Genomic DNA, 25,648 nt, shown 5'->3' with positions numbered 1-25,648 from the left:
CGTCCCAAACCCTCAATTCTCTTTATATATCAGCAACTATTACCGTCTTTTGCACATCCTGTAAAGGAGATATTGTCTGCTGATATATCCAGTGCTGAAAGTTTTCAACATATCAGAGGTTGCGTTGCGAGGCCCAGAATGTGTTTGTTAAAAAAACAGGATATAATGGCACAAAGCAGATAACATTTACACTACATCATTATGATTCCATGATTTGTTCTAAGCCTTTATACATTTTTATTTTAGCATACGTCACGTGATCAAATCATGTGATTGCTCACTCTGATGATCTCCTTCCCCAGAAAACTGTGGATCGCTGTACTTTGCTTGTGACCAGGGGGTGTGTCTGCCCAATGAGTGGCTGTGCGACGGCGTACCGGACTGCACGGACGGGACGGACGAAGGGAACTGTACCAGCACTCCAGGTAAACATGTTCAACCTTGCCTAGTCCTAGACACCTTATCACAACCCTAATTCTAACCCTAACCTTATCCCTAACCTTAAGTCCTTGGGGAAAATAAGACTCGAGCAATTGTCGCAGGAGCAAATGTCGAACGTGTTACCGGTGTATGTGTAATAAAATGCTTGTGATAAGACAGCGGTGCAATTTTAATTTCAAACATCAGCCAGCAAGTTTATGGCAGAGATTATGAAATAAGGGATGCATCATCATCCTCCGAAGCTGTCCGTTGGCTAGTGTCACTTTTTGGCAAAGAGAAAAGACAGTGACATGTACTCAGTATCATGAAAATCTGGCCCGAAATCTCTTTAAGATACACGCCACACCCATCAGTAATGTATTTCTCATTGCGTAATTTGTGTGGATGTGAGCTATGACATCATAATTGATATCACAATCATGAGAGGTTGTTAAGGCAGACAACCCCCCCCCCATGAAAAAAAAAAATGTAAAATGATGATGAGCCATGTACTGCCTATGATGTTTGTGTGAGTTATGATACACTCGTCCCAACTTTACACCAACAGTGGAGGTAAATCCAGCCTCCTGTGGACTCACCCCCGCCATCACTCCCCGAATCGTGGGCGGGACCAGTGCGCTGACGGGGGCGTGGCCGTGGAGTGCCTCCCTGTCTCTGCGGGTGCTCACCCTTCCCTTCTACCACTCCTGCGGGGCCTCTCTCGTCGCGAGCCGCTGGGCAATCACAGCTGCCCACTGCCTCCAGTAAGAATTCTATCCAGACTATGTGATAAGCCTTGTTGAGATGGACAGGCAGTTTCTTTAGCAGTGCTAGATTACACCCTTGTACATTATCATTACACTTATCCATTGTCTCTGAATACGGTTTGTAGATTGTTTATTCAAACTTTTGAATTATCGAATAAATTTCCCATAAGTCGCTAACTATCTTTCGCGTTTATGTAAATATTGAAGGGTGTAATAAGATGCATAAATATCATAATAATTGGTCAGCGTAAAAGTGAATGGTCAAAAATTAATGAGTGTTGGAAAAAAGTCTTTACCTGATTTATGTAGTGTTACAGCTGTGAGGAAATAGTTCGTTCTTTCAGTTTAATACACAAATGATTCAGAAGTTTATGCAAACGATGGAAAGACCTTTTCCCCATGGTTCTCTTGAACATCTTATCATGTTGAGTCAAGTAGCTTCTTATTCTCCCTTTGAGGTAAATGGATCACACGCCCACTTTCTGTCGTTCAATGACTAATACTAATAAGAGATGACTATTCCTTACTCAAGAAGTTTCTTTTATGGAGTGCCAAAGTGTGATGTCATAGCCATTCATCGCCATGGAAACTGGTTCTAAGGCTGCTTTCACATAGAAGTATTCGGTATTCGGTATTCCCTATTCGCTATTCGCTATTCGAGCACCGAATACACCATCACCCGCACCGTCAACTCACCATCCCATGTAGTGAGGATTTCTTCCTCCTACATCGCAGCAAATCTTATTAACAATTTCTAAACTGCATCAGAATATCGGTCTACATGCTTATATTTGCTAACGGGCAAATCCAGACCAAAAGTGTCATTATTTCATAAACGAGAGACGGTATACGCTGCAAGAAAATCGAACAAGCTCGATTCCCACTCTGCTATACTTTTCGCAGGTATTCGGTACTTTCGAATAGTGCCCTCTTATGTGAACCGGTGTGAGGAAATCCTATCGTTCGATTCAAGCTATTCGCGTGCCCTCGAAAAACGAGCCCGAATACCCGAAAAGTATACTTCTATGTGAAAGCAGCCTAAACAATCTCACCTGGCCATGCGTGCACCTGGTTCCCAACCAAACTATGACAAAAAAGTTTGACGTCATCACTTAGGTACTGTGTTGTATTGTTGACAATACCCTAAATATTTCCGGGCACGTTCCATTGTCTGTGTAGACCAACGGCTGTAGGTCTCATAGCAGACCGACTCGTCCTCGGTGATAACCAACTGAACGGTCAGGCCGCCACGCGTCTCTCCGTCGACATCGAGAGCGTCTACGTCCACCCCGGCTCCAACTCCTTCACGCTAGACTTCGACGTCGCTCTCCTACGACTGGCCGAGCCCGTGGAGTTCAACGACTTCGTCCGTCCAGTCTGCTTGGAAACCACGCAGGAGGAACTGAATGTCTACGACGAATGCGTCGCCGTGGGGTGGGGCCGAACGGGGACAAATGGTGAGTGCTGTTACCCCCTTTAGCTAGAAACCGGAACTATTTGGTTCCCCCTTCTTTCGTTATGGAGCACCTTTAAGTGTTTCACCGAGATTATCAACTCCGTGGACAATGCACGTATTCTTTTTATATTTATCTATTTATTTATTCATTCCTTTGTTTATTTAAGTATTCATTTTTTGTTTATTTACCATTAAAATGCGCCAACAGAAGTTTCGATAAACCTTATCATCACTGTTGGCCTTTCCCTAAAAAAAAAACAAAAAAAAAAACGAATAGATGTACGAATCTTATCGTGGAGGGACATACTGCGTGTTTGTTGTTGTTTTTTTTTTCTTGCTGGAATGTCGTAAAGGGAAGGAGATAAGATAAGATTAACGCAATAGATATAATGAGTCGATGATAATAATCCAGATACTGATTAGCTCTCGATTTAGCGGGATAAGATGGATCAGTTTATCTGTAATTCACCAAATGTATATCAATTTCCAGTTTGGTAAGTACGTACATTAATCGTGTTATGCTATGACAGCGCTATGAGTATGATTTGCATTGCATACATATAATGTTCGAGTACACTGTGACAGTTATCTTGTCTAAATGGCCAATTCCTTGCAACATTTGATTTAACCCGTCTTTTTGGGCAAATTTGTCCTTGCAAACGGAAATATATGTTACTGTGACAAGTAACTACGATGCTAAGACTGGCCTTGGTCTTCTTTCCCTTTTCTGCTCACATAGATGCAATATCTAATGATTTGCTGGAGGCAACCTTTAACCTGACTGGCGTTGCCGATTGCAGGGAGGCCATCGGGGACCCTCTTGTCACGGACAACCAGATCTGTGCTTGGTACCAGGATGGGGGCGTCTCCATATGTGGGGTAAGCTCTAATCAAGTATCATGCAGAAAAGACGCGCAATAGATATGTAGATTGAATTCCAAGCGCTTCAAAAATTAGATAAGATGAAATGAAATGACATGAATATAGAAGTGGAAAATCTATATCTACCTATGTCTCTGTCTATCTATCTATAATCTATCTATCTATCTATCTATCTATCTATCTATCTATCTATCTATCTATTAGTGTGTCTGTCTGTCCAGAAAGCCCTCTCTTGATATATTGCCAATACACACAAAGCCACGCCTTCTTTTCGTGATCTTTTGTGGTGCTCTTAATGGTAAAATTGACGTTTAGGCCTATTTTTTTTTTCACAAAGAAAATTTATTCATATAAACATTCAGGTACAAAATAAAATAATGTCACATGCAGTACATAAAGACAAGTGATCGAAATTTGACAGGTAACTGCAAAACAATTAAATAATGTAGATACGATTCCAATTAATATTAGATACAAAACCTTTGATTTTCTTAGACATATATTCGTCTACTTTCTTTGCTTGTTTTAAGAATTGACAAAATGTAACGATTTCTTTTTATTTCTTACAGAAAATATGAAGTATTTTGCGTACAAATAAACCACGTTGTAACATTTTGGATTTTCTGTCGAACCAAGTATATAGGAACTTTTAGTAATTTGAATTTTATTCTGTAACATATTTCTTGTATTTGAGCAATAAATCTTTGGGTAGCGTCACATTCCCAAAATAGATGTGCGATTGTTTCTGTGGAGCTCGAACAAAACGTACAGAGGTGTGTGTCAGATAGCCCCATTGCAAAAAGTAATTTGTTAACATCAATATTTCTATGTAAAATTTTGTACTGAAAATAACGAAGTCTTTGATTCAAAGTAATTGTATAAGGAACATTATATATTTTAGTCTAATCTAAGTTTTGATTAAAAATTTCTTCCCATTTCCTTTCTGATTTAGGTGGTTGAAATATCCTCTCACGTAATATTCAATGTATATATCGACATATCTTAATTCTTTTAAACAAATTATATATCGTTTCTTCTTGTTGCGTCTTTATTTCATTATCATTTACTGATTTCTCTTCAATATATCTCATGATCCATTGGATTAAAGAGGATGTCCATAATGCAGTCAATATTGTGTGACAGGTGCACGGTACATCAGTGAAAGATGAGGTTTACAGACAAAAGGGCATACCTCCAATTTTATCTCGCAGGGGGACTCGGGAAGCTCTCTGGTGTGCAAAGAGTACAGTGGGGCGTGGCGTATGGTGGGTGTAACCAGTGGCAACCTGGGGTGCGCTGATGCCAACAATCCCTCCGTCAACAACTACCCAAACATCTTCGCTCGCGTCTCCGTCTTCAAAGATTGGATCAACTCCGTCATCAGTGGAGGTGTGCTTTGCTTTGTATTGTTTTAGATTTACGTTATGGTGTTTGTGTCCTTTTTTATGATTTTCTTTTAAAGGAATGCGACCGACATACCACCTGGTTCCGTGTAGTGGTGAAGTCTGTACTCTCTTCATCTTTGCTCATCATAATGTGGTCCGTGCTAATGATATAAGTCTTTCCCGCTTTTGAGCGTAAGCCTTTAATTCGGTGCTTTCTCTGCCTTAACCTGTGGCAAGCGTAGTTCTACAGTGCATACGATTTATTGCCACTCAGTACACGCAGCCAGACTTTTGAAAATTCCCTCCCGTTACCAATTATCTTCTACCTTAAATTATTTGACCTACCAATAGGAAACCAACAGCAAAGCTTTCCTGTAGGTACATTGTGTATGTAATTACATCTTCCAATAGCCTGTAAGAATAATTCATTTGAATTATTAGTTGCCAGTGATTGTGATTCTTCTGTGATGGTGTGACGAGGTCCTTTCACGCCACTCCATATATTCTGCATAATTTTGACCGCGTTGAAATGATATACCGCCATACCTTGTAATTTCCACGATCTCGTGCAGACCCACAGTACGCCTGCGAGCCCATCGAGCTCACCCCTTGCGCCGGTGTCCTTCCTTACTCCGAGACCTACGCCACCTCTCAGATGCCCTCCTACGAGCTCTTCACCAGCACCCTTGCAAGGATCGGCAACACAACCTGCCACGCCCTTCTGCGACAGGTGGTCTGCGCCTCCATCCTGAAGGAATGTCTACCGGGAGAAGAGGGGAGACTCCCCTGTCTGCAGCCCTGTCAGGAGGTACGGATATGGTCATGGAAAGTGTGTTTGGTCCTTAGAGAGAAGACCAATTATTAATGGACCAATTGTTGATGTCTAGGTTCGGGGGTGAAGGGGAATTATCTAAGGGCTTGGGTGTGGTCCGGAGAAGAGGGGAGACTTCCCTGTCAACAGCCGTGCCAAGAGGTATGGATAGTACCATGGAAAGAGTGTTTAGTCCGTAGAGAGAAGGCCAATTTATTGTTGATGTCCAGGTTCGGGAATTAAGGGGAATTGTTTAAGGGCTTGGGTGTGGTCGTGAGAGGAGGGTAGGCTTTCCTGCCGACGTATTCTGTACAAAGGATGTATGGGGAGGGGGTATGGAAGAGTGTTGAAAATGTTGTGTTCTGAGGATTAAGGTTATACATTAAGGGTGAAGTATTTTGGAAGCAGTATAATGATAGCAGCTACTTATATAGGGCACAGGTGCACCTCTCGGTGCTAATGGCGCTTCAAGAAAATGCATATACATACATGAGAAAGCAAGGAAGAAAATAACAAACAAATATGTGAGATAAGAAATGGTCTCGGTGGAAAATTTTAAAGGTAACCAAGTCGTGGGCAGTAACAAATATCATAACAGTAGTCTTTGTAAGTGTCAGAGCTCATGTAACAAAATCTGACTCCTAATTTAATAATTCTCGACACAGTCAAATTAACCTAATTTTCATTCTGAACAGGCAAAAGATCAGGTACATATGCGTGTTCTGCAATGAGAGTGCGACCGTGTGTGTGTGTGTGTGTGTGTGCGCGCGCGCGTGTGTGTGTAGAGTGTGCGAGTGCATGCGTGTGTGTGTTTGTGTGTGTGTGTGTGTGTGTATATATATAATATGAAACGTGTACTTGCAGCAAGCATTGCACGAGATCACCGACATGTTCATATCTACTGTAGATGACGTACCCGTCAAAGGTTGGCGAGCTTTAGATCTGCGACGCGAACGCTAAGACGACGGTTGCATTGGTGCTCTTCTCTCTCCCTGCATGCGTCGAGTTGCAAAGTAGCTTTAGATTTCGTGAAGAGGCAGCATATAAAAAGTAAAATAGCGCCCTCTGATGTTCGTGACTTGTGAAGTGAAGTAAGTTTATTGACTCAATTACTCTCGTGGTGCGTGGTATCAAAATATCAGTTCTAAATTATCATATACTTATTAGAACAATTTCAAAAAAAAAATGTTAAACATGTATACATGTATAACACAATTATATATAATATGTGAAACTTCTCCAAATCAAACAAGCTAGCTGACGTCATTAATGAAATCAACTATCTCTGTGCGTCACAAAACTTGAGCGGACGCTAAATGGCCCAAAACCGTTGTGAAAACTCGAACGAGATCGCTTTTGATAAGCGGTCTTGCGCATGCAATTTTTTTTTTTAATTTACTCTCAACATTCGTATCGCAAATCTAAAGCTCCCTATGATAATCTCTCGAAATATCGTTACAAATCCCTTCCTTAGAGCTGTCCACACATCAAGTACTACAGAAAAACACTGTCTTCTATAAGATATTGGCTAATCAAAGCTCCATGAGAATAACTACGTTCAACTTCAGTATCGCCTTTACAATCTACACCATTTTGCGCAGAATCCAATATTGCTCCCGGCGGCTTCCTGGAGTCATAATTATTTCCATAATTATGCTTATGCTACATAATTATTTTGAGTCTTCTGTCTTGTTCCGCAGTAGGTAAAGAAATTCAAAAGTCTTGATTTCGATCGCATTGATATCTAGTTATTTTGTTTGGTATTGTTGACCCTATTTCTTGTTTTTACAGTCTTCCCCCATAAGACAATGTGACAAAGTGTTCTGCCCAAGGGCAAAAATAAGAACACAATTTCCTGCAATCAGGAATTCATGTTTAGCAAGTCACTAGCTTCTATCCAACTCACCCCGTAGTGTTGATACAATTATTACTTTGTTGATGTTACAGGTAAAAACTGCTTGTGCTGACGAACTAAGTATCTATGGTAGTTTCCTCGATACAGTCTTACCGTGTGAAACGTTCCCGGCTGGTCCCGACAATGAAACTCTTCTGTGTGAAAGAGGTATGTACATCGGATGACAGAACAACTTTATGAAAGAATCATAGATTTCGTCTATTTCTGTTGGCGTTTTCTTACTCAACTTAGTTTTTATCAGGCAGTGTAAAGTATGTGTATGTCATTTGTCAACTTTCTTACAATAAGTGCAAGGGAATCATTACTATTGTAACCATTATTTTATTTTCGTAATTACCATAATTTGTGTCTTTTTTCTGGTACCTATTTTAACCAATACAGGAGAAATGATTTCTCTGTATAGAATATATTGAATTCAGAATCATTAAGATTAACCACCGCCGTTGGTTTTGTCACTTTTTAAAGCAAGCAAAGAAAGAGATAAATATAATGTATCTGTAAAAAAAAACAAAAAAAAAAAACACTATAGGTTTTGTATCCAATATCAAGTGGAATCGTATACATATTATTTAGACTGTTTGTAGCTGCCTGTCAAATTGTTTTTTTTTTTCTTTATGTAACATATGTGGCATTTATTTGTACCTGAATGTTAATGAATAAAATTTCTTTGAGAAAAAAACAACAACCCGAAAGCCACGGCATGGTTGTCAGGATTGTAATTTGATATTGAAATTTAGTTTTCAATCTCAATTGATTTGGAGTCATCCCTAAAACATATTGATTATCATATATCATTCCTTGAACACCGTAATGTGTCTTGCTGTCATGGCTTATTAGTGTTAATGTTTATTACCTCATCTTTGCTTGATACAGGAAGGGATTATTCGTGCGGCGAAGTCAATCTTGTCGTTGATTCTGGCAGCTCAGTTGTCTTATCCAATCCGGTCTTCCCCGATTACGGCGTGGACACCCACGGCTGCACCTGGTTCGTGTCCGCAGCCGACCCCGCGGCCACCATCGTCGTCAAATTCCGCGTCCTGAGCGTCGATGCCGTTGTCGGCACGCTCTTGATCGGGGCCGGCCACGACAGCACGAACCGGTCCACGCTCCTCCGCGAGGTGCGGACCGACCCCTCGGCCATAGAGACCGGGCAGCGTCTGATCTGGCTATCGTACGCCTCGCTCCTCGCTAGCCGGGGCTGGGAGTTGGAACTATGGGCTATTGGCAGCAGTGGTAAATAAGAGCGAGTCACTGACTAAGTTAAAGTAATGTACTAGGAATCAAGTATTTGCTGTCCGTAATATACTGATAAATTTGGAAGCAATATGGCCGGATACACATCAGTGTTTTCATGCAACTTTTGGAAAATCACAATGTACTCATTTGTCATGTATTTCATTTCCCTTTAATACCTTTTTAAAGATATTAAAGTTAAACTAAACCCGCTATACAAAATAATATTTGACATGTAAATCAATACGACTACAGAGTGATAACGATAATACCTGCACAGTTTCTACATCAAAGTGAAGCCAAACACACGTAGCCGTAGCCGCGCCTACTCTTCGTAAGCATATGCAGTTACTCTTCATCGCAAAATTAATGGAAATGAAGTGATACTTCTTTTTTTTTTTAAATGTCCAGTCTAGTAAAGCGATTTTTTTCATCCCTCTACAAAGTATCCATCTTTCATTTATCCATTTATTCAATCTATCTAGATATCAGTTTATACATCTGTCATTTGTCAAAATATACATCTTTTTATCTATCTATTTCATATCTGTCTGTCCCTCTCTCGCTCTGTCCATCCATCCATAAATCTAACTATCAATCAATCTATCTCTACATATATATTTCTCTATCTACCTCCGTATATCTATCAATCAATCTACCTATCTATCTATCTATCTATCTATCTATCTATCTATCTATCTATCTATCTATCTATCTATCTAATTAATCAGTCTACCTATCTCTATATCTATCCTATAGTAATCTATAAAACTACCCAAATGTCAATCTATGTATTCATTATGTATTCATATATCACTCCAAACTTTTTATTAACCAGGTTCTTCAGAGTTTTGCTCCGAATCTGACTCAGTATCTTGTTCCTCTGGCTTGACGTGTGTTCCCTCTGATTGGGTCTGTGATGGCATAGCTGACTGCCAAGATTCGGCCGATGAATCTTCGTGTACAGGTGGGTCAGACTAAACTGTGTTTTTTTTATGTAAGGCAGGACCACTTCACCGGGTTAGACAACCCTGGCTCTTGAATGGCGATGAATAAATGAAGCGGGACCTTTTCGTAATCTATAAGTACAAGTTGATGTCCAGCATTATCCAGAGGCTTTTTTTTTTTTTTTTTTTTTTTTTTACAGAGCAATGTCGGATATCATGACACGCGGAATCATTTTCAGGTCTTTAAAAATCAGCAGTTTTTGTTTTCTGCACATGACGGTTTAACCGTATAATAGCAAGTAAAATTGAGCAGACATCATAGGAGAAAATAAATGCATTGGTAAACGATGGTTAACTGAACAGGGGTAGAATATCTATCGGGTTCATTCCTGAATGTATGAGAGGTTTCATCAAGCTACCATTAGTAGGATTCACATGTAGGCAAATTAGCGGGATACAAATCTCGAGATTTTGATCGCGTTCGTTATCCCGCTACTTTGTATCTTTTCTGTTCGTGTGAACGCTTGTAAAAATAGTCCGGAGATAATTATGATGGATCGCGATCTTATTCCTACTATTTTGTATGTTTTTTGTCCATGTGAGTGCTTGCAAAAAAAAAAAAAAAAATCTCGAGATATGGATCGCGATCGTCATCCCGCTATTTTGTAAGTGTGAATGCGGCTAATGAAGGCCTCAGAAACCTCGAGTTTCGCTCCTGATATAACCAGCACACATGCATTCATCTCCCCAGTGCCACTGGACTGCAGAGATGGCTACGCCAGCTGCCAGACTGTTGCGACCTGCATCCCGTTGCCATGGCAATGTGATGGCATCACCGACTGCAGCGACCAGACAGACGAGCTGGAAATGTACTGCAATCCGACGGGTGGGTCCATGGCGGCTGGTCCTGATGGAAACTTGACCCTCCGTAAACCGTCACCTTAAATCAATCAAGCTAGGAAGGAATAAACAGAGTTTATTAAAATCTTTGGAAAATATTCAGTGCAATGTACAATTCTTCAAAGTCATTTATCAGAAGTATTTGTTACTAATTTCAACTACAACGACAATAACTTGTGATTTTTTAGCAGTAATATGGTTATCACACGACGTTTATGGTGCAGTGAGTAAAAAAAAAAATGTCTATGTTAGTTTTGCTTCTTTGACTTTGTCAGACATTATCAGCGGGATGACTAAAACAGACCGAATTTGACGCAGATGCTTGGCAAAACCTGCATGACTGCATCTAAGTTCAGACAAGGTTCTACATTGCTCACACATTTTATCTGACTTCGAAATGGTGTAAAAATTTAGCAATTTCTTTGTGTATGACATTCATCACTTCATATAGTGTAGTCACTTTTGTTTATCAGATTTCGACTTTAATTCCTGTGGTTCTTATTTATCACTGTAAGTTTGGGACTACGAAAATATTTCCTCTCGCTATGTGGAGAATCACGAGTTATAAACCAATCATCCATAAGCATTCGTACAATCGTTTGTGTGCCCGCTCAGATCTAGGTACAATTAAACACTGCGGTACAGCGAAGTGTACTGTTATACCAGTTATACTCTGATGCATCGAATACACAAGAACAGTAACTTATAGTCAAGCTCATCTTTCTCTCTTTATGCCTGACACTGCAACAATAATGGATTAGTTGAGTGTGGCAGCAACTTCACCTGTGCCTCTGAAACTCAGTGTGTGTCCCAGAGTGTGGTATGCGACTTCTTTCCAGACTGCGACGATGGTAGCGACGAGGCCTCCTGCAACTACACAAGTAAGACTTTTCGATTCGATCCCGACTTCGGCAGCGAAAAAAAAAAAATCATTCTTACAATATAGGAGATTCAGACATCTACCAACATTTAATAGTCTGCTGACTAGCTTTCGTCCACTTGGCCTGAAGAAGTCCACAGGAGTGGACAAAATCTAGCCAGCAAACTGCTCAAGTTTTCTGCATCATGTTTCATTCTTATTTTCGTTGATATTGGGAGAAGTCAGTGATTAGAATATGACATACATAACATGGAAAATAATGTGCTAATATACGTGTGAGTACCATGCACCATTTCCCCTTTACATAGCCATCGCACTTCCTGGATCTATATTCACTACTTTGAATCCAATTGAATTTGAAAGAGCACGATTTTTTTAATCATTTTGATTCGTGTACACCTAAGTATACAATTTGATTGTGTGAGGAGATATTCATACCTGAAAACAAAATAAGACCTCAGATGCTTTTACGTAAAGTGAAAACTCAAAGGAAAGATATCACGTATGTCTACATAAGCGACAGTTTACAATAATCACTGCATGCTATTAGCTTGACATCGGAATTTGACAATCGAAAGTGGAAGAGGAAGAAGAACGGAGAACTAGGATGATGACAGAGAGTAGACCTGGTGACGGCTAGCATAAAGCAGTTACCAGTACCAAGTTATTCGTTGCACAATTGTTTTTGGAATGCGATTTATTTCTCAAATTATACAGGAAATCATGTTACAGAAGCAAACTCAAATTACTAGAAGCACTTTTATACTTGGCTCTACAGAAAACCTACAGTGTTACAATGTAGTTTATTTGTATATGTAAAGTACTTTATATTTTCTGCCAGAAATAAAAATAAATCAAAAAAGATTTTCGCCAATTTTGTCAATGTTTCAAGCAAGCGAAAAAAGTAGATGAATAATTATGCCTGTGTATCCAATATTAACTGAAATCGTATTCATATTGTTTAAAGTGTTTGTAGCTGCCTGTCAGATTGATTTAGTCGTCTTTATGTATCATATGTAACATTATTGCTTGTACCTGAAAGTTAAGTGAATAAATTTTCTTTGTGAAAAAAAAAGTTATTCAAGGCTCCGAGTGATATTCCATAGAAAAAAAAAACATCCTTTGAATGTTCTCGTTGCGTGCATAACAAGCCGACAATGTTGTTAGTCGTAAATATCCTCGTAAATCAATACGGCGACTTCTCTGATTTGCAGCATTTGAGGATATCTTCCTTGAGGCCGGGACACCCCGTCTGATATTCTCTCCGGGATACCCGGCGCCCTATCCCACCGACCTGGAGTACGTCTGGCGCGTCACTGCCCCGCCGGCCCACACGATCCTTCTCGTCTTCATCGTGTTCGACACGGAGGCGGGAGTCGATATCCTTGAGTTGTGGGACGGCGAGCGCTACATCAGCACAAGCACGCTACTGCTGGAGTGGTCGGGGAGCGACTTGCCAGGGAACGTCACGACCTCCACCGACGACTTGTGGATCTACTTCAACTCCAGTGCCTCCATTACCGGCGATGGCTTCCTAGTAGAACTGCATGTCCTGGCTCCTTGTAAATACACGTTTCCTCATTTCCGTTATTTGACAATTGAATAAGCAAACAAATCAGCATATAAGTACCTCGAGTTAACACCATCCCAGTTTAGTTCGGAAAGAGCTGCTTCAGGGATTATCTCGTCAAGCTCAAGCGGATACCTAGCCTTTCTCGTCATATGCCTGAAGTGGAGCTAATTATTTTATCAACATTCTCTTCACCCCCCCCCCACAAAACTGATAACTTTAACATTACGACACGCGCAGGTCTTTCCATTTTCAATGTTGGCCACCTTTTGTCAAGTCAATTATTATTATTATTATTATTATTATTATTATTATTATTATTATTATTATTATTATTATTATTATTATTATCATTATTATTATTATCATTATTATTATTATTATTATTATTGTTGTTGTTACTATTATTATTACTATACTATTATTATCATCATCATCATAACTGTTATTATTATTATTGTTATTATTATTATCATTATTATTATTATTGTTATTACTATTATTATTACTATTACTATTATTATCATCATCATCATAACTGTTATTATTATTATTATTATTATTATTATTATTCTTACTATTATTATTATTATTATTATTATCATTATTATTATTATTATTATTATTATTATTATTGTCTCCTTTCCGACCCAAATAGCTGCCGATCCTTTTGTAGCTGTGGGATCGTTTGCCATAGCAGGGACTTTTACCCGAGACCTCGAGGACCCCAATTCGGCTGCCTATCGGACCTTTGTCAGGGGGCTTCTTGATGGGGTAATCACGTGACTACCTTGTACCTCCCGTTTTCTATTTGTGTTTTGTGTTGTCGTTGTTTTTGTTTTGTTGTTGTTGTTGCTTAGCTTCTTTCGAAATCTATGCAGCAGAATAGACACGATTCGAAGGGAACTTCAGCCGTCAGCCTAATTTAGATTCTGGACTCCTTTGTATGATATCTCTATTCGAGCTGCGTAATGCTGGAGTCACACACGGCCGGATTTCGTACCGGGTCCGTAAGGAATTAAAACCGTATCGACCCGGTTCGAGGCGTAGAGACCCGCATTGACCCGCATCGTAACCCGTGTCAATTCCTGATGGATTCCGGGGGCTACGATACGGCGGTGAAAAATTTTTGGTCATGTTCAAAATTTTCTCACGGATTTCAATTCCGTATTGATATCCGAATTTACCCGCTTATAAACGTATTGACTCGCATCGACCCGCTGCAACGCGCAGCGTAAAACCGTATTGACCCTTGCCGTATACCGCATTGCCTTCATGCAACGGATGATGACAAGGTTTACATCCGGGTCGGTACGGGTCGAAGCGGGTTGACACGGGTCGATATAGGGGTCGAAAAGGATTTAGTTAAGGATTTAAAGCGGATGTTTATACGGTTCGATACGGGTCAATACGGCCGTGTGTGACTGTAGCATAACTTACCGTCCGTTCCGGGACTAATCCAACTCATTTTCAACCGGATCAAATCCGTTTTGTGACCCGGCCGTGTGTGATTCTAGCATAACCTATATGCTTCAAATCACGTGACCGCGCGATCCCGAGAACCTTTCGGGATCACGCCATCACTCGACTTGACTCGTACAGGTTTAGCAGCTCGAATAAGGATCTGGACTGCCATCGGTCTGTAGCTGCTTGGTATGCTATGACTAACCAGAACGTGAAACCCTGCAATACTTGACTCTTTGTTTGCTTTGTGCACCTATTGGTACAGAAAATCCTGTAGCATTGTACACAATATCCAAAGCCCCGGACAATATGAAGGATTAAAAGAGATGACACTTTCACATCACATGAATGAAAAGATCGAGTTTTCATGTCAAGATGTGGCAAGTTTGCTCATTCTCTTTTCTCACGAAAATTCTCCATTCCTATACCTTCATGGACATCGACCTCAATAAGATTTGGAATTTTCCCTTTTGCAGTCTTAATTGTGACGTTTAAAACAAAACGATATCCATGAAGAAGTCGTCATGAAGCATATAATAAAGGAGACGAACCTAAGTGTTTTGGCTTTCTCATAATACCACAATATATAAGTATGTGACAACTGTGTAAAAAAGCGATTTCGTCAACTTATATTTCTCTTTATGTTATTCATTCAGAAATTCAATAAAATCAAATCATAATCATTTAATTGGTCTGTTTTGATTTCACTCTTCGTTTGATTTATTATCTTTAGTACCATGTGTCATTCTCACATTTCTTTTCGTTGAAAATGTATAGTATTATTTTGGTCACAAAGGCTTATCATATGCAGGAGAACACATTATAAATCACATTACTACACATACTGCTAGTGTATTATGAATCATGTTTGTCTTGTTTTATTCACTTTTGTGTTGTTGTTCTATTCTTATCTCACAGTTTGACAATGGCCTTGCTGTTTTGGGCAGCGCCTATCTTGGGACTACCGTGAATGGCTTCAGGTAAGACGAAACTTGATCTTTTCCCAAGGAATTTTCAGAAATTATTGTCTGTATTATATAGAAAGGACGTGGTGATGAATGTTTTTTTTTTAATTGGTTGAGGCATCGGCGCTCTTCGGCCCAAATGTTTTATTTTCTTTCTTTTTTTTTTTCAAACTGATCGAACATCGTCATTGACTAGAATTTCGTTTTGCTCTCCTCAGTCACCTTCTACTAAAAATGGATTGCCTCAGAGGTTATCTCATTCAGATGCCTCAGAAGGCTTCCCCTTGAGAGATATCAAATTTGTTTGAGTGGCTTGGGGAGGGTATTGGGCAAATGTACCGAATAAAATAGCTTGGAAAATTCCATACGTGTGTCTGGAATTATAAACGATTGCAAAATGGTATAATGATTTGTTGTGCAACGTTTTCTCTATCACAATTATGTATGTGGAAATTTTCACAATAAACAAATAAAACGTAAAAGACGCAATAGATACAGCAAAAATATCAATGTAAGTTCTGATTCACCAAGGTAGCATTCAACATTCAAACAGTGAACGGAAGTCCAGATGCAGTGTTTAATTCTTGTTTCTTAATTGAAAAAAAAAAGAGAAGATATGGGTCCTGTTTTATTAAGAGTTAAATTTGTTATATAGTTGGTTTCTATCATAAGTCTATGGCAGCCTGTGTGGTAAGGGAATTTACAATCGATTCTATCTTTTGATAAAACGGGGCCATAGCGATACAAAATCCATGTTGTAGATGTTCATTATACTTGACGGGGTCTCAACTTGTGTTCGCTTGAACATCATGTACGTCTATGTTGCAATTTCCCACTATCACCAGTTGATCTATTTTTGTTTTCTCATAGATACTTTTCCTGAAACATGATTTGTCTTCCAAGTATACATGACAGGTGAAAATGTGTAGGTTGAATATGACGTTAATTCAACTTTTTGGGATCTTTACTCTAGCATTATAGTATAATCCTTTACTAGCTGACTATCTATTAATCCTGAAAACTCACCGACTTCTTCCGTGAAAAAAAGATACTAGTGAAATACTATCTTGAGTTTACTTGCGATACAACGTTTTATCTTTTTTGCCGCTGTAATTATCTATCAGCTAATAATAGAGCCATGCTCTCTTCCCGATTCGTCCCCCCCCCCCCCCCGTAGGAATGGCAGCATCATCGGCGATTTCGGTGTCTTTCTGGGGAGCCTCCTGGCGACCAATGACAGCACGGATCCACTGGCGACCACTAGGGACATGGTTACCAGTGCCATAGATACGGCCATCCAGGACGGGTCGTTTGCCGGCGTGCCGGTCATACCCGGGTCTACCACTGTGAAAGGAGGTGAGGAACTCTGCGCGTGGTTTTATTTTTCAGTTTTGTTGTCTATAAAGGGCTGCTAGTATTTTATGAAGAAATTTATGATGATTGTCAATTGAAGTAATTGGTATTTACCCCTCTTCTACAGCAATAAAGGGCCTTTTACACCGAGCACGGTATTGGCAACGGTCCGATTTTTTTTTTTTTTTTTTTTTGCTATGGTGCGCCAAAAGGAACCATGTCTGGATCTCTTACAATATCACTTCCCCGCTAATAATTTTGTTACAAAAATAATTTTTAACTGGTGATTTTGTTACTCTTGATTGTTTGTACCGAATTACTATTTTTTTTTTTTGTGTAACATAACCAGACATGATTTTTGATATGAAATATACCTCTGCGTGATGGTCTATGGAACTGATGTCTAACAAAAGCCACTGTTTTTCATCCTTTGATTTCTGGTCATTCCAGTTACTGGAGGAAATATATTAACCACCAAACCTCCCGCTACCACAAATCCACCAGGTGAGAACAACTGTATTTCATTCTGCTAGGACTTCAACTATTTATTAATCGATGTTGTCATCATTACTGTATTTTGCAAATACATGAATTGGTAATCATGCATTAGGCATTGTTTGTATTAGCAACAACATTTTGAACATGTACATATAAGAATCATAACACAATTGTATCTACATACATATCTGAAAAAAAAAAATATACTTATCTGTTATTCCTTTACAATAACATGATTAAATGATGATATTTGAGAGTTAAATATGATACATGTAGCATAATTCTACAAAGTTGCTGTTGTTAACAAGGAAACCAAAAGTTAACACAAGTGCTAGTCGAGATTGGTCACCTTGATCTTCATACTAAAAGCTAAATACAAAAGAAAAATTACTACATGGTTAGTTGAAATGACTGTGAATATTTATACGTCATTCATTTTCTGACATAGAAAACTAATAATACTTGATACAGTATAATATCTATTAGAGTAGGAAATCTGCAAGGCATTTACGAAATGTAGATCTTTTGCTTTGTTCACGCATTTCTCGTGGCAATGTGTTCATAAGTTTTGGTCCTTAGTAAGAAATCGAAAATTGTCCCTGTGTGGTTCTAAATTTTGGTAAGTACAACATTCTTTTTTTCATTTGTTCTTGTCCTGTAAGTATGATGCACAATTTGGCAATAGTCAAACAGAGGGTGCGGAATAGTTCCACTGCAGAGATCGTACATAAATGTAAGAACTGAGAACTTATGTAACCTAACAACATCTAGAAGTAGTTAACGATAGTTACGTGCACCATTGTAATTGCTAATTCTGACGTAAAAAATACCTGCAATCATGTTTTGATCAAAAACGTTAATAGAAACTTTTTACTTGAGTTCTTAGGCCTTTTTCCTAATGAGATAGCTAAGTTTTCAAAAGTTTCAAAAGTTGAAAGTTGATACTATCTAAATTTCAAACATTTAATGATCTATATATTTTTTTCCACAAAAATATGATCTATGATCACGAAAAAAGGTCACAAAAATGATATATATTGATACTGGTCGGTGATTGGTCATTATGTAATCTCGTGAATAATGCGCGCTTTGAGAAATGTAATCTTTTGGAGAAAATTGGATTGAAGTACCGCGGGGATGTCAAGTGTAATATTGCACCTCTAAAAAGGCAATATATGTTTGATATTGTACAGATGTCGCAGCAGATATCATGCTGACACCGAACACCCCCTATGTACTCACCTCACCCAACTACACAACATCACCTGTCTACGCGACGGACCTCAGTATCCGGTGGACAGTTTCGGCACCGGTCGGTTACGGGATCATGGTGCGAACCCTCAACTTCAGCACCGAAGACTTTTACGACTACCTGCGATTCGGCGAGGGGACTGCCTTCATCACCGAGAGCCTCGTTGCTGCATTTACTGGGAATTTTCAACCGCCCGACCTACTCTTACCAGGCCGGTACATGTGGGTGTGGTTCTTCAGCGATTACTCCGTCACGGACCGGGGTTTCAGAGTACAGCTTTCAGCCGTACAGGTTGAAGGTAAAAAGAATTTATATCATTTACATATATATATATATATATATATATATATATATATATATATATATAACATGAAGAGTCTAATTGCCTTCTTGCTAACTTAAGGTATTTACAATTATAGCAGCTATTAAAAAAAATGATAAGGAAAACGGGATATTCTTAATGATAAATTCAAAAATATTCCCTGATATGTTACCAGTAAGGAATCACTGGAAAGGTTTGAATTTTATCTATCTGATGATTGACTTACTTTGAAATGCTCTAATATGGCACTCGGCCGATTTTTCGATGAAACACTTCATGTTCTCTCTCCCCTTTCTTCCATAAAACAGAGCTGTTAAATGGTCTGTTCCTATTCATTCGCAACGCCAGTCTTAACAGTTTACTGCTCACATGTTCAGAGATATCTACCACACAGACGATTTTGGGCTAGCATTCATCTGTACTCTTTCTCAGAAATTTGTTGTGTATGTCGTTTTTCGGCAATGCTGATACTTAGGGCCTAAAGCAACGAAAGTATAATAACTTGCAAACGTATTACTTTGAATAAACCCACAAACAAAAACTCTAACTTCCTTACACCTTTTCTCCAAACATCACTAATACACAGACCAGAGGAGTTTTCACGTGTTTAGCACATTCATGACATCAACATTACTTTTATCATCCACAGGCCTTTGTACGTGAACTATGCATATGACTGTTAATGTGTATAAAGATTCTACAGTGACATTTAATACAATTATTCTGCACCAACCAGATTTAGTTATTCATTTACTTATGTTTGTCCGACATTTTTCAGATGGTGATTGTGGCGCCGATTTCACGTCCTGCTATACGACAGACGTCTGCTACTCCAGCCGGGGTTTGTGTGATGGGAATGGAACGTGTTACCATGGAGACGATGAAATCAATTGCCGTAGGTCCCAAGATTTATTTCCGATTACCTTTAATCACCATCGCCTGTGAGCTAACTTTTTTTTTTTTGTAACACATATACTAAGTAAACGACTGTCTTTGGTTAACTATGTGTTGTGCATCAGTGTGTAGAATGTTGGACGTATCCATTCCAGTGCTTAGAAAAGGGGCCGGAATACCCTTCTCACAAAAAACATTCGCATGCCTTATCCTTAGTGTAATATTATCCTGAATAGGACCATAGCTGTAATATGAGTGTGTGATTGTCGATTAAATTCGAGCAGATTCTAGTTGCCCTCCGACTGAGGCAATGGTCATCAGCGCCGAATCGCCGCTGAACATCACATCGGACAACTACCCAGATGGCTACGGTGATCGCATCCACTGCGTGTGGATCCTTCAGGCTGAGCCGTCGCACTCGCTGGTCATCGATATCGTCGACTTCGACCTCGAGTCAGGGTACGACTTTCTCTACGTGGGTTCGGGCAGCAACCGGTTGCAGACCGACTGCGAGGACGATTGCCTGTACGTTGAGTTGAGTGGAACATTGGCGCCGACCCGCTACTATTTGGGCGAGGCGGCTTGGCTAGATTTCCAGAGCGATTTCTCTGTTTCCTCGACTGGCTTTGTCCTAACAGTGAGGGCGCTCCCCTTTAATGGTAAGTTGAAACAGACACATTTTTACTAAATCTTTTTTTATGATTTCTCGGTCTGGATCACATTTAGCTAAAAAAAAAAAAAAAAAAGGGATATATGCATAAAGTCCAAAAATTCCTATGTAAATGTGCCAAATAAATTGGACAAAATAGAATATCGTTGATGTTGGCGACTTATATTGCGACATCTTAGTCACTCTTAAGTAGGCCATATCACGCAAGTTTTAACTCCTGTTGTGTCATTCTTGTACATTATGGAGTATTTGATACATTTGACGACATGCTATGCTTGGATCATCGACAAACTCGTCTTTACACCATGGTGTCTGAACAGATTTTATGAGAAACACATTTTGCAAAAATATCGACGTTAAAGTTTTGACGCAGTCAAGTGATTGAAATGATAATTACTATTGGTCAATAACAAGACCTGAAGATTGAGAGGATGTATGTACGCTGTCACACTGAATTAATTTTGAATTTTCATCATTAACAAATATGACACATTCTAATTTTCACCCATACTGCCGTTCCCCGTTTTCATATTACAAGGGTAACTAAGCGACAAGTTGTATGAAAAGAAATGGGTGCGAACTTGTAGAACAAGCGTCGGATTGTAATCTGTTTGTTTGTTTGTTTTTTTGATTTGTTTGTTTGTTTTGAGCCGGACCAAGTTTATTGGTTATGTTCTTTTTCCTGTTCAGACACCGTGCCATGTGGCGCGGACCAGAGGGTGCCGGTCGAAAGCGAGTGTGACGGGGTGATCGACTGCTTCGACAACTCGGACGAGACCGGCTGTGGTGAGTTTATCATCCCCTAGATTTTAAGAATTGCTGGAGTCTTAAATAACCTAGACTGAAGCTGCGTAAACCGTGCAGAATCAAACATTTACTGTGCTAATTGATGCAGAAGACACATCTATTGAGTCTGAGGAACACGAGAAGACCAAAACGATTTAGAATGATAGTGTGTGTGCAGTGCGACAGGAAGTAGGCTGGATGTATTTTGGGATTATAATCATTTGCACTAACAAGCAGGTTAACTAAGTAATTACCATTATAATGGTAATGATCCTTGTTTATTGCATGAACTCTTTGCGCCAATCACCCAGTTTGCACAAGGGACCAGTTCCAGTGCACCAACGGTATCTGCGTCTCGAGCTCGGCCCGCTGCGACGGTGTCATGGACTGCGAGGACTTCTCTGATGAAGACGACTGCCGTAAGTTGTCTTAACATTGATTTTACTGATTCAGACTTTCACAGTGGTTGTTTCTATCCCTAACTCACATTTTAGAACTATTTCAAAGCACTAATGCTGGGGGTTTTGTTTCATCTGCAAATGGTAAATTATGCCTTTAACTTCTTCATGGTCCCAACTAGATTGGACTTTTGTTTTAGTTTGTGGAGACATTGGAAACAATAATTTGATATTTGTGTTCGATCGGTTTTCAATGACTTATTAGCTCTTGAATAACACCTGGTATTTCTACCACTGTGGAAATAGGCCTACACTATCTCTAAGGATTAAAAGTGGGCTACTCAATTTAAATGAGAGCAACGTAAGGTTGCTTGATCCTCCTCGCTTGAGCTGCCAAGTGGGATTTCTGTCTTTGTTGTACGCAACTTTGTTCTTAGAGGTGTATCTGTGACGTATTACTATGTATAGAACCCTAATGTGAAGAGAATGTCTATCTAACTAAGTCATTAGCGGTTTTCCAATTTCATATTTTGTTGCGATACACCACAACTTCATCCTCTGCCGAATTCCTTTGCAGCGCAATGCCGACCGATTCCCGAGAACACGTGTCAAGAGTTGCTGAGCTACGGCAGGACCTACTACCCGAACCTCGCGGCGTCCGACGAGGACCAGGCCCTGGCGACTTACGGCGCCGTTGCCAACGCGTCCGCCTCTTGCCACGAGTGGGCCGATCGCTTCTTCTGCGCCGTCTACTTCCCGCAGTGCTTTCACAACGGGCCCACGCAGCGGCCCTGCCGCCGCGCCTGCGAGGCGATCAGAGAAGCGTGCACCGGCGTCCTTGCGAGCTCCGAAGAGACGGAGTGGGACATCTCTTGTGATCAGTTCTCGAACGAGCAGCCGATAGGAGATACGCTCTTCTGCCGGGGACCCGAAGGAGGTGAGACGGGCGGCTGGGGCTGTGGTGTCATGGTAGTGCCATGTAGAGAGTTGTTCCCAGGCACCAACAGTTCTATAGAGTAGAGTTTGCTTTTTCGAAGTAAAGTGTTTCCGTAACATTGTTTCCCTAATTTCAACGATTAGGTGATGATACTCGACTCTGCTCTAGAATATTTAATGTTGCAATTCCAGCCAACCATCAATCCCTAGATGTACACTATAATTGTGCAAGACAGAGAAACACACTTATTGCTCATTCACTATAGCTAGAAACAAGAGAGATATATTTCTATACCTCCATATCACAGACATTACCAACTCGTCCATCTGCGGCACGCGACCCGTTTTCACCCAGCGACAAGACAGAATTGTTGGCGGGGTGGACTCTAGCTTGGGCGAGTGGCCTTGGATCGGTTCGCTGCGGCGTGGCACCAGCATCCACCAGTGTGGTGCATCTCTGATCAATGAAGAATGGGCAATCACCGCCGCCCACTGTGTGTAAGTACACCGGCGGCATCGGGGGGGGGGGGGGGGCATTTCATGAAGCGTTTTGTCAGATATTCCTTTGTTCTGACAAACTGTTATAAGCTATTGAAATCTGTTATAAGCTACTGAAATCCTTGCCTCTGATTGACTGAGAGCAAGTTTGTCAGACAAATTTGTCGGACAAAACGACAAATGAAATGCTCCCTGGTGTTGGAAAAATGTCTTGATTTTGTGATAAAAGAGGAAAAGTTTTTCTGTCACTTCACAGAAAGCAAGCACTTCAAAATTCAGTGATTCAGGTAGTGTGTTCTGACATTATCGTTTCGTAGAGGTGGATGAACATTTTAGTGTTTGACTGCGCTCATAGACTCTATTAAGAGATGTCTGACCCTACAGATTTGTGGTGATTAATGTGAACATCTTTGTGTGGAAAATGATTGCTTAAACTCACAACCAAGGAGTAATAACTTTTTGCTTAAAGAGTATCCCCTTTCCCCGTCACATGATTCTGTATTGAGTAAAATCTTCCCTCCGTTGGGGACTGCTGCAGCTGGACTAAAAAAAAAAATTGTCATGGTGTCATTACCCTCTCGTTATACGAAATGCCGCCCGATCTACTTGAACATCCGGGCAACGAAGTGACACACCCTGTCCCACTGTTGTAGCTTGTTTTGCCTACATCGATGTTTCCTCAATTTGTTGGCTAAATTATCCTTCAGCGATTTAATTAGGTGATCCGAGTATCCTCTCGGATCACCTTCTGTTTCTGTACGGATTCTTTCTTCTTCTTTTTCTTATTTCTCCCCAAAAGTTGTGCATCGATTAGCTCAGAAAGTCCTCTTCCTATCAATTTCAAACTTATACCATGTATGTATCGTCTCCCAAAGACGGCAATCGAACTAAAATCAAAGTGATCAGTCGACCGTGACGTCACTATGACGTCATTATATGAAAACACATTCTCAATCATATCTCATTAATGGAATGGAATTTTTCAATGAAATTTACGTCACATATATTTCAAGTCAAGCGCATTCTACTCATATTCTCAAAATTCATCTATACCTTAAAACGTGCGCGTACGCGCGCGTTGAAATATTTGTATGCTCAAATCGAGCTCAAAATCTTTTTGCACACGTTTCAGACGATTTGGAGCATTTTTTGAAAAATTGAAAAAAATTTACGGACGCGTACGCGCGCGCGCATATACGCACGCACAGCCCATATGCAATGGAAATTTCCCGTTTTTTCACACTTATCGCCTGCCTGAAATGTCAGGGAATATTTCTAATAAGTTTCAAGTCAATCCGACTCAATATGACGTCATACGGGCACGTCAAATTTGAAATTCCGCGCGCGCGTCAATGGCGATATACAGTGCAACAATGCCAAAAAACCGCCAATTTTAAATCCGATTTTACTCCTCAGGATGGACGGTGACCCCCCATTTTCTTTACATATTCTGAAAGCTGATGACTTGTACATGTCATTTCATGGGTTGGCGATGCTGGAAAAATTATTAAAAGATATCAAATTTCTTAATAAAATAAAAAGAGTAAATTTTCAAAATGACGTCATCAAATTACAAGTTCACTCGAGCGTATCTCACTTATCCTTTGCCCATTTTCACCCAGATTTCAGTATGTTGTAGCTTACTAAATGCTCTTTCATTAGTATAATAACAACATTTTGATTAGATGACGGCATCACCTCGAAATATTGGATTGAAAGTAATCTTGTTAAATTTGACCAGTTTACGTGTTATATCTATGGGAGTGCTGTTTTTCTGGAAATGAAAATTGACATGACTATCTTTTTCGAGCACTAGCTCACCTATGCTTTAGTGAATTTCTCTAAGATTTTAATATGTTGTAGCTGAGACTTTGGGCTATCGTAAGTGTGCCCTTCATTTTTTCATACGGTATCGGGATCACGTCCAAAAATTGGTTGAAATCAAAGCCTATCTTCGATGTATTTTCATATTTCTTTCTTTTTCCAACTTCCTTTGCAATAACTCAAGAAAAACATACTCTATCACCACCATATTTTGCACATGTTTAGTTCATGTCACGTACATTATTTTATAAAATAACAACTACTTCATTAGACGCCATCTTGGGTATGTAAATTAGGGTCAAAGGTCATAAATGTTTCATCCTGTATCTTGGTGAATACATGTTCTATCTTCCCCATATTTTGCACACGTAAAGACCGTGTTACAAGGATCATTTCACAAAATAACCACTTTTTGCTCAGATGCCATCTTGTCTGTGCAGATCGGGGTCAAAGGTCATATGTACTTTTTTCTTTATCTTCGTTATGACGTGTTATCTGTATGGGAGGGAATTTTTCTAGATGTGAAAATTGACATGATTGTCTTTATCGAGCACTAGCTCACTTACCCTTCGGTGAATTTCTCCCAGATTTTAATACGTTGTAGCTGAGACTTTGCGCTATC

General features: G+C 39.8%; 1 protein-coding gene across 1 annotated transcript in view; it reads left to right on the top strand.

Moving 5' to 3' along the window:
- Positions 1–25,648, top strand: part of LOC140239638 (uncharacterized) — a 56,314-nt gene that overhangs the window by 27,162 nt on the left and 3,504 nt on the right. Inside the window, exons 20-42 of the mRNA XM_072319468.1 lie at positions 303–425; positions 989–1,184; positions 2,367–2,644; positions 3,383–3,522; positions 4,737–4,914; positions 5,483–5,718; positions 7,669–7,783; positions 8,510–8,869; positions 9,708–9,836; positions 10,568–10,744; positions 11,478–11,597; positions 12,811–13,158; positions 13,825–13,940; positions 15,549–15,610; positions 16,773–16,951; positions 17,399–17,452; positions 18,640–18,996; positions 19,799–19,915; positions 20,199–20,573; positions 21,275–21,370; positions 21,682–21,789; positions 22,346–22,705; positions 23,013–23,202. Of these exons, the coding sequence (XP_072175569.1) occupies positions 303–425; positions 989–1,184; positions 2,367–2,644; positions 3,383–3,522; positions 4,737–4,914; positions 5,483–5,718; positions 7,669–7,783; positions 8,510–8,869; positions 9,708–9,836; positions 10,568–10,744; positions 11,478–11,597; positions 12,811–13,158; positions 13,825–13,940; positions 15,549–15,610; positions 16,773–16,951; positions 17,399–17,452; positions 18,640–18,996; positions 19,799–19,915; positions 20,199–20,573; positions 21,275–21,370; positions 21,682–21,789; positions 22,346–22,705; positions 23,013–23,202 (4,414 nt within the window). The remainder of the gene's footprint in view (positions 1–302; positions 426–988; positions 1,185–2,366; positions 2,645–3,382; positions 3,523–4,736; positions 4,915–5,482; positions 5,719–7,668; positions 7,784–8,509; positions 8,870–9,707; positions 9,837–10,567; positions 10,745–11,477; positions 11,598–12,810; positions 13,159–13,824; positions 13,941–15,548; positions 15,611–16,772; positions 16,952–17,398; positions 17,453–18,639; positions 18,997–19,798; positions 19,916–20,198; positions 20,574–21,274; positions 21,371–21,681; positions 21,790–22,345; positions 22,706–23,012; positions 23,203–25,648) is intronic.

The sequence above is a fragment of the Diadema setosum genome, chromosome 16 (assembly GCF_964275005.1).
Source record: "Diadema setosum chromosome 16, eeDiaSeto1, whole genome shotgun sequence".
NCBI lineage: Eukaryota > Metazoa > Echinodermata > Echinoidea > Diadematoida > Diadematidae > Diadema > Diadema setosum.
The sequence above is the reverse complement of the archived record's forward strand: the minus strand, read 5'-3'. Positions and strand labels throughout refer to the sequence as shown.